The sequence below is a fragment of the Carlito syrichta genome, unplaced genomic scaffold, assembly GCF_000164805.1.
Source record: "Carlito syrichta isolate Samal-C Ts95f unplaced genomic scaffold, Tarsius_syrichta-2.0.1 Scaffold305300, whole genome shotgun sequence".
In the NCBI taxonomy this organism is placed as follows: domain Eukaryota; kingdom Metazoa; phylum Chordata; class Mammalia; order Primates; family Tarsiidae; genus Carlito; species Carlito syrichta.
Window position 1 is genome coordinate 265,758 of NW_007249396.1, and position 10,004 is coordinate 275,761.

Below are 10,004 nucleotides of genomic sequence, written 5' to 3' on the forward strand. Positions count from 1 at the left end.
CCTGCTGGGTTTATGGATGTCATCAGCATTGACAAGACTGGAGAGAATTTCTGCCTGATCTATGACACCAAGGGTCGGTTTGCTGTTCATCGTATCACCCCTGAGGAGGCTAAGTACAAGTTGTGCAAAGTAAGAAAGATCTTTGTGGGCACAAAAGGAATTCTTCATCTGGTGACTCATGATGCTCGCACCATCCGCTACCCTGATCTCCTCATCAAGGTGAATGACACCATTCAGATTGATTTGGAGGCTGGCAAAATTACTGATTTTATCAAGTTTGACACTGGTAACCTGTGTATGGTGACTGGAGGTGCCAACCTGGGAAGAATTGGTGTGATCACCAACAGAGAAAGACATCCTGGATCTTTTGATGTGGTTCATGTAAAAGATGCCAATGGCAACAGCTTTGCCACTCGGCTCTCCAACATTTTTGTTATTGGCAAAGGTAACAAACCATGGATTTCTCTTCCCCGAGGAAAAGGTATCCGCCTCACCACTGCTGAAGAGAGACAAAAGACTGGCAGCCAAACAGAGCAGTGGGTGAAATGGTCTCTGTGACGTGTTAAAAAGATCTTTACCTAATTAAAGATAACACAGTGTGGTTAAAAAAAAAAAAGAAGAAGGAAAAAAAAGAAATTCAGAGTGCTCAATGTCTTCTTTGCTACTGGATGTTATTGTTTCTATACACTTTAAGTGAACAGAACTAAAAATACTATTTTTTAAAAATCTTAAGTTTATATTGATCTCCTCCAATTCAAATCCAAAATGACATGGTTTTTCTTTTCCTATCCCCCCACCTCCCTTTTTAAAAAATAATTGGAGTCTCACTTTGTTGCCCAGGCTGGGGTGCAGTGGTATGCTTATGGCCACCGCAGCCTTGACCTGCTGGGCTCAGGTGATCCTTCTACATCAGCCTTCCGAGTAGCTAGGACTACAGGCATGTGCCACCATACCCGGATAATTTTTTTAAAATTTAATTTATTTATTGTAGAGACAAGATCTTGCTATGTTGTCTAGGCTGGTCTCAAACGATTGGGCTCAGGCAAACCTCTCGCCTTAGCCTTTCAAAGTGCTGGGATTATAACCAGGAGCCACCATCCCATTTTATATGCATATCTTTCTTCTTTCTCTAGGGAAAACTCTGATTCTTAACAACATCAATGTAATTATTTACTTCCTAAATCCTACAAATACCACAAAATAGCTTTAGAATTGTTAGCTGTGCCCCCCTCCCACTAACAACAAATAAAATTTAAGATTCCTTTGTAGTTCTGACTGCCTTACTACATATTCCACTGAGGGTGTATAGACTACTGTGTTAAAAATTTTTTGATGCTTAGGGAGACTGAGGTGGAAGGATCACTTGAGGCTAGGTGTCAAAGACCAGTCTGGGCAACATAGGTAGACCACATCTGTACAAAAAAAAAAAAAAAAAGTTCAAATTAGCTGGATGTGGTGGTGTATGCATGTAGTCCTAGTTACTTGGGAGGCTGAGGCAGGAGAATTGCTTGAACCCAAGAGTTTGAGGCTGCAGTGAGCTGTGATTGAACCACTCCAGCCTGGATGACAGAGCAAATCTCTGTCTCTTGAAAGGAAAATACTTGAATTGATTTTTTTGTTTTTATTTTTAGCTGTGATTATAAACTTGATGTACAGTTAGGTTATTCATCTATGTTTAACTTAAGTATTTTTTTGTGTGTCAAAACTTCAGGGTTATTTTTCTCAGCTGTATTAATTGATTGTATTTGATAAATATGTACAACATTAACATGAGTCAGAAGCAAAAATTATATAAAAAGATACAATTAGAGGAACATTTCATCCCTTATCTATTCCACCACATTTTCACTCACTGCTATAGGCAACCATTTTCATTAGATTCTGGTTTTTCCTCTGTGTATTTCTCTTTATAAAAATAAATGGATAGATATTCATTCTTATACCCCTTTATCTTTCACTAACATTAACACTCTGTATATAACCTTCCATGTCTTGCTATTTTCTTTTAACAGTATATCCTGGAATTCACTTAACATTAGTTAAAATAAATTATCTCCATTTTTTATAGCTGTATAATACTTCATTGTAATGGATATACTATAGTTTACTCAACCAGTCTCATATAAATGGAAATTTAGGTTGTTTCCAATATTTTGTGATTACAAATAATGGTGCAATAAATAGCCTTGGTATATGTTGTTTTGTACTTATATAACATATTACTAGATAGGGAGAGGTGGGATCGAAGGGAAATGAAGCTGTAGTTTGGTTGGATATTGCCACATTCTCCTCCATTAAAATTGTACCATTTTGAATTCCCTCTAGCAATGTTGAGCACACTTGTTTCCTCATACCTGTGCCAGAGGAGTTTGTTATCAAGTTTTTGAAATTTGGACAAATTGATAGATGAAGAATGTGTTTCTGTATAGTATATTTGCAAGTCTTTATTATGAAATAGAGCATTTTTCATACCTTTAAGGACCATTTGTATGCTATGCTGCCATAAAGAAGGCTAAAATTATGAATTTTGCAGAAACTTGAAAAGATTTAGAGTCTATAATACTCAGTGATCTATCACAGAAACAAAAATCTGAGTACCTCATGAACTCATTCATAAATGGACCCTGAACATTTATCATAATACTATAAGAAAGGAATTGGCAGTAGAGGGAAACTGTTAGGGAAGATGGGCACACATGACACCAATAAGGGTACATGATCTCAAACCAGGCAAAGTGAGGACCAAAGGGAGATACAAAGTTTACCTGTAAAATGACCACTTATCAGCCTAATCCTAACTTGTGCACCTTATCTTTAACATAGATAAATTAAAAATGTAAAAATGTAAGAAACCTCCTCACACTGATAAAGGACTTTGGCAAAGTCTCAGGTATATAATCAACGTGCAGGAGACAGTTGCATTTTTATACACCAACAGCAAATAGGCAGAGAGCCAAATAAAAAGTATAATCCCATTCACAATACACACACGCACACGCGCGCGCGTGCGCGCACACACACACACACACACACGAAATACCTTGGCATCTTTCTAACCAGAGAAGTGATAAACCTTTACAACGAAAACTACAAAACAATGCTTAAAGAAATCAAAGAGGACACAAACAAGTGGAAAATATTCCATGCTTATGAATTAGAAGAATCAATGTTGTTAAGATGCCCATGCTATCCAAGGCAATCTACAGATTTAGCATAATATCCATTGAATTACTATCATCATTCTCCTCAAACCTGGAAACAACAATACAGAAATTAATATGGAAACAAAAAAGACTACAAATAGCCAAAACAATCCTCAGCGAAAGAAACAAAGCAGAGGTGTCACACTTACAGACTTTAAACTTTATTATAAGGCTGCAATAATCAAAACAGCCTGGTATTGGTACAAGAACAGGCATATAGACCAATGGAACAGAATAGAGATTTCAGAAGCAAGACCTCAATTTCTTAACCAACTCACCTTCGACAAAGCTTCCACCAACAACCACTGGGGAGAGGAAAACCCATTCAGTAAACGGTGCTGGGAAAACTGCCTGACCATATGCAGAAGAATGAAACAGGACCCCTACCTATCACCATACACAAAAATCGACTCCGAATGGATCAAAGACCTAAATGTAAAACTTCAAACTATAAGAATCTTAGAAAATACAGGAGACACCCTTACAGAAATTGGAATAGGCAACCAGTTCCTGGTCAAAATCCCAGATGCCCAATGCCATCAGAGATAAGATAGACAAGTGGGACCTCATTAAACTGAAATACTTCTGCAAAGCAAAATAAACTATCAAGAGAGCTGGAAGTCAGCCCACAGAATGGGAAAAAATATTTGCCAATTGTATATCTGACAAAGACCTAATATCCAGGATCTATGAGGAACTCAAACATGTCAAAAAGCCGAACAACAACAAACAGCCCCACTGAAAAGTGGGCAAGGCCAGATGTGGTGACTCAAGCCTGTAATCCCAGCACTTTGGGAGGCTGAGGCCCGCGGGTTCACAACCAGCCTGGGCAACCTGGTGAGACCATGTCTCTACAATAAGTAATTAAAAAAAAAAAATTGGCTGGACCTGGTAGCACATGCCTGTAGTTCCTGCTACTTGAAAGGCTGAGGCGGAAGGATCGCAGGAGCCTATCAGGATGACGCTGGGGTGGCCATGAGCAGGCCACTGCACTCCAACTTGGGCGAGGGAGTGAGACTCCAACTCAGGAAAAAAAAAAGGTGGCAGGAGACATGAACAGACACTTTTCAAAAGTAGATATACAGGCAGCCAACAGATACGTGATAAAATGCTCAGCCTCACTAATCAGAGAAATGTAAATCAAAACCACATTGAGATACCACCTAACTCCAGTAAGAATAACCATCATTAATAAAACAAAAAACAAAAAACAGATGCTGGTGATGATGTGGAGAATAGGGAACACTTTTACACTGTTGGTAGGAGTGCAAACTAATTCAACCTCTATGGAAAACAGTGTGGTAATTTCTACAAGAACTAGAAATTGACCTTCCATATGACCAGCAATTCCCCTTCTGGGAATATATCTGGAGGAACTCAAATCCTTCTACAAAAAAGATAACGCATGTTTATTGCAGCACTATTCACAATAGCAAAAACACGGAACCAACCATGCTGCTTATCGAAAGTGGATAACATGAATAAAAATGTGGTACATATACACGATGGAATATTATACAGCCATAAAGAAAGACAAAATTATGGACTTTGCAGTACCTTGGATGAATTTGGAGTCTATCATACTTAGAGATCTATCACAGAAGCAAAGACATAATTATCACATGTTCTCACTCATAAGTGGGCCCTGAACACCTATCATATTACTACAGTAAAGGGATTGATGTAGCAGGACACTGCCAGGGGAGGCGAGAGCACACAAGGGTGCCTGATCCTAATCCAAGGGAAGTGAGGTCCAATGGGAGGCCCAAAACTTCACCTGAAACCACTTATGTACTCAATCCTGACTTGTGCCCCACAACTTTAAAATTAAAAAAAAACAGGTAGAAGAGAGGGAGGAAATAAGAAATAAATGGAACAAAGAAAACAACTAGAAAAATGCTGTATTTTAAATTCAGTCATATAAATAAAATGATCTAAATATACCATCTAAAAGACAAAAGTGATAATATTGGATAAAAGTGTATGATGAAACTGTAGTTTCTTATAGAAGTCTATTTTAAGTATAAAAACAGTTTAAAAGTAAAAGAATGGAAAGCAATATCTTATGCCAGCATTCTGCAAGTTCTAGTTTCTTCATATCCTTGCCTACACTTGGTATGGCCTATTTTTCATTTTAGTTATTCTAGTGGATATTTAGTGTGTTTCTTTGTATTCCCTGATCACAAAAAATTCAATACCATTTCATATTTTTGATAACCATTTGTTATTTTGTGAATCATCTGTTAAAACTTTGAGTTTTTATTTTGTGATCGTTTTTTCCAATATGTTGTCTTTTTCTTATAGATTTGTAGTTCTTTATATATTATGGATAAAATTTGTTTTTTCTTGTCTCTGCTAGCTTTTACTCTTAGTGGCTTTCCTTATTAGGTGCTTGGTGATTTTTTTATTATAAGCTCATTGCTTGGTCTCAATCTGTGAGAAGTCTATCAATCTAAATATGTTAAGATTTCCTTCAGAGAGGATTTCCTTTGCTTCTCATGGTATCCAGAGAATGCCATTGGGTTAGAACTCCTTCAGCTTCCCCTTGAGGGTCAGGGCTCAGTAAAGGTTCAGATAGATTATTTTCACCTTGTTGCTGCCCCAAGAGTTAAGAGTTAATATCTGCCCTCAGGGCAGTTCCAGACCCTAGCTTTCTGCTTCTTCAACCACAGCTCCTGGTTTTTATTTATGTTTCTCCTTTTGGAAAAAAATATTAGATATTAGTAATAATGCCAGAAATGGAAGACTATTTGCTTCACTATTTTCCACATTAAATACAGCTTAAAATAATTTTTAAAAATTCCTCAAAGTCAGTGCTGATTTTGGCAATACATTTTCAGATTATATTTATAATCATCAAACTTCTGTACTATTAGTACAAATTTTTGACTGTTCTATAAGGTTTATTGTTTCTATTGTCAGTCTGAGCTTGTTTTAAAATGGACCAGAATATGCCAACCCCAAATTATGTCACATTGTCAAGGATTATTTTGAACTGAAACTTATTATTGAACTGAAGGCAATTGAGACTTAACAGGTGCAGGAAGAGTTCTCAGCCCTTTTAGGCTATGTCTGCCTAAAAATAAGGCACAGATTACCATTTGGGGAAGGTGCCCTCCTTATATCAGGTAGAGAGGAGCTGTTGTTACTATTGAAGACAGAGCCAACAGCAAGATGAGTGAGTATACATAAACAGACTTTGATAAAAGATAAATAAAAAATTCCTTAGCTTTCATTGCTTAGGCAATATATTTCCATACATCCTAGTCACTTGAAGCCTGATAAAAAGCAAAAAGCAAAAATGCAAAAGATTAGTATAAACCTTTAACTGGATTTTTATAGAATCATTTCAAAGTTAACTTCTTATAGTGGTAACAGAGAGGAGACTGCCTTATGCTAGCTCAGGTACCCCGCTTGATTGGTTGCTGTGGATCTCCATTTTTTTGGAAAATTGGCCTATTTTAAAGACAGAGTACATGACTCCTTGCTTCGGAAACCCCGTTGTGGTTTGATTATTTGTCTCCTATAAGCTTTAAAACAAGTCCAAACTTTTTTCTTTCATTAAGAAGGTAAATAGGCTGGGCTTGGTGGCTCAGCCTGTAATCTCAGCGCTTTGGGAGGCCAAGGTGAGTGGATTGCCTGAGCCCGTGGGTTCGAGACCCGCCTGGGCAACTTGGCGAGACCTCATCCCTCTACAATAAATAAAAAAAAAATTAGCCGGGCATGGTAGTGCATGCCTGTAGTTCCAGCTACTTGGAAGGCTGAGGCGGAAGGATAGCCGGAGCCCAGCAAGTCGAGGCTGTGGTGGCTGGGAGCGGCCACTGCACTCCAGTCTGGGTGACAGAGTGAGACTCCAACTCAAAAAAAAAAATAAAAGGGTAAATAAACCTGAGCCAAACCTCTTCAATTCTAACCAACCTATTTTTTTGTGGTCCTCAATACATGCTAATATTAACAAAAATGATGTTCTGTTTTCCTTTAAAATTTTTTTAAATATTCAAAAGATTATAAAGTTTTAATTGGGTAAAAAAAATTGATCTTGCTTTCCTGCTCCCAGTTAAAATATATTTTAATTATGCACATGTATTGTAGATTTTATAATTAAAATTAAACTGTAGTTAGGGTCAGGGGTAAAAAAATTTATTTTTATTTTTATTTCAAAAACTTTAGGGGTTACAGATAGTTTTGTACTGGGCTTTAAGCATACCCACCAACCCCATCTGTGCACATTGTACCCTATAGTTGCAAAGACATAGGGAATTATATAATAGACACTGGAGACTCAGAAAGGGGAGGAAAGGAAGGGGTGGAAGGCCAAAAAAATTACTTATTTTGATTAATTATTATTTTTTTTTTAGTCAGAGTCTCACTCTGTTGTCCAGGTTGGAGTGCAGTGGCACAATCACAGCCACCACAGCCTCCATCTGCTGGGCTCAGGCAATGCTTCCATCTCAGCCTTTTAAGTAGCTGGAGCCACAGGTGTGTGCCACCACACCCTGCTAATTTTTTTATTTATTGCAGAGATGAGGTCTTGCCAAGTTGCCCAGGCTGGGGTGGAACCCCTGGACCTAGGTAGTCCTCTCAACCTTCACCTCCCAAAGTGCTGGGACTACAGGCATGAACCACCATGCCTGGCCTCACTTATTTTCTTTATTGAAGCTTTTCCTTCAAAATTTGATATAGTCCTTATAGAATTGGAGAGAATTAAAATTTGCAAATTCTTTAGTTTTAACTTGAAATTCTGGTTATAGAAGCTACAAACATGCCACTCTCTGTGCAATTAAAAAATTATAAAACATTTTACTGTTGAACTAACAGGGCTGATTTTTCTTTTAAAATAGGCTTAAGAAAGAATTGGAACTTTATAAGGAAGATGACATGGAAAGTGTTTATGAAACTCTCCAAACAGAAATAGAATTTTTGGAGTTGGTAAGCCATCATTGATTGTTATATTATTCTGTTCAACATTATTTTACCTGCTAGTAAGAATGGCTTTACTGGTATACATATCATTGAACTACTGTTTTGTACTGCTACCCCCCCAAAAAAGGTAATAATAAGCATGACTAAGGTCAAGATATTAATCTGTGAAATGTTTTGAGTTCCTGGAGAGTTAGGGTGCTACATGAAGCAAATTATACTCAAAGAGATTATGTACAATTTCAAACTAAGGTAAAAAAAACTCGGATCTGACCTCACATCATTTCCTTGACTGAGACTGTTATTAGAGGATTAATACACTGAAGGAGTTTAACTATCCTAATGCTTTAAAAGCTTTTTGTTTTTGATAGACGTGAATTATACTTTTATTATATTTGATCCTAAAACTTTCGTAATACATGTTTTTATGATCTCAAAAACCTTGGATTCAATTATTGAAAACTTATTTTCAATTGTGTGGGAGCACTTTCTCTAACCTCTTACTTTAGTTGTTTATAAAATGAACACTATATTTTCCATGCTCTATTTTAATAGGAGACATGCATAGCTTTATAATATCTTAAAATAGTTTTGATTTGATACATTGCTTTTTGTTTCATATTTATTTTTTGTAAACATTTTCTTGTTCAAAAATGTTTTAATAGGTTATGTTTGAATTTATATTTTTAATAAAAGCTTTCAAAAATATAATCCAGAAATGCCCAGAGTTCTTGTACTAGGCAGGCTGTGGTGGCTCACACCCATAATCCCATCATTTTGGGAGGCCTAGATGAGAGGATTGCCTGAGCTCACGGGTTCAAGACTAGCCTGGGCAACTTGGCAAGACCTCATCTCTATAATAAATCAAGAAAAATAAGCTGGGAATGGTGGTACGTGCCTGTGGTTCCAGCTAGTTGGAAGGCTGAGGCAGAAAGATCACCTAAGCCCAGCAGGTCAAGGATGTGGTGGCCCTAAGTGTGCCACTGCACTCCAGCATGAGCAGCCACTGCACTCCAGCATGACCAACTCAAAAAAAAAAATATTGTTGTGATAGATTTAGGTAAATTTTATGTAATTCCTTTATTAAGAATTTAGATTTCCTTATGAATAATTACTGTATGTTTTCTTTTCAGACATTGGCACAGAAAGATCTTCAGGAAAATCAGTAACTTACAGAAAATTGATCAACCATCTGAGCCTTGATCAAAGCATCTTAGAATCAGATCTTTGTGACAGATACATGTACCCATTACAACAGATTCTTATGGAAAGCATGAAGTTTAAAATGGTCAAAGTTGTTGATATCTAGAATTGGTTTATTAGCACTTTAAAATAATGTTTTATTTTATTTACTAGAACTTTCCGGGTTATTGTGTGGTTTGCTTTTGTTTCTAAAGAAAAAGCATGGAAAAGAAGTAGGTATCATGTTGCCAGACTTCTTATATCTCCCTCCCTGACCCTTTAGCTGATCTGTTCTTTCTAATCTATATTTTTCATGCTTTATTGTAGCTTACCTTGGATCCAATCAAACACAGATAGGAAGAAATGCTCAGATTATTGACCCAATTTTGTTGGTGTCATTTCCACTAACAAAACTACTTATTTTCATTTTAATTATTTTCTAGTCATAAAATGTCTGTTGACGGAGGTCCTCTGAGGCCCTCATCTGCAAAAGCCAGTTTTCTCCACTTTTTGCTGTATGTCTATAAAGTCTGGGGCACCTGTAGCCCTTTTCTAGTAGTTTGTGCCTACCAATTTTCTTTCTAATGCCAGTGTTGTTTAGAATGAAGTAAATTATCCACTGGGGGGTGGTACATAATCTCCTTACAGCCATCAGGATTCATTTTCTCTGGTGGCCTAAAATATTGCAACTGGAAACAG

General features: G+C 37.0%; 1 protein-coding gene and 1 pseudogene across 2 annotated transcripts in view; both read left to right on the forward strand.

Moving 5' to 3' along the window:
• LOC103263853 overlaps positions 1-616 on the forward strand; it is a 954-nt pseudogene extending 338 nt beyond the window's left edge. Inside the window, exon 2 of the transcript XR_002482169.1 lies at positions 1-616. This exon is cut by the window's left edge and continues 51 nt beyond it. The product of XR_002482169.1 is annotated as a 40S ribosomal protein S4, X isoform-like (transcript).
• The window catches only part of CCDC172 (coiled-coil domain containing 172), an 85,028-nt gene extending 75,415 nt beyond the window's left edge, over positions 1-9,613 (forward strand). Inside the window, exons 7-8 of the mRNA XM_008061508.2 lie at positions 8,045-8,132; positions 9,257-9,613. Of these exons, the coding sequence (XP_008059699.1) occupies positions 8,045-8,132; positions 9,257-9,292 (124 nt within the window). The 3' untranslated portion in view covers positions 9,293-9,613. The remainder of the gene's footprint in view (positions 1-8,044; positions 8,133-9,256) is intronic.
• The last annotated feature ends 391 nt before the right edge of the window (positions 9,614-10,004 follow it).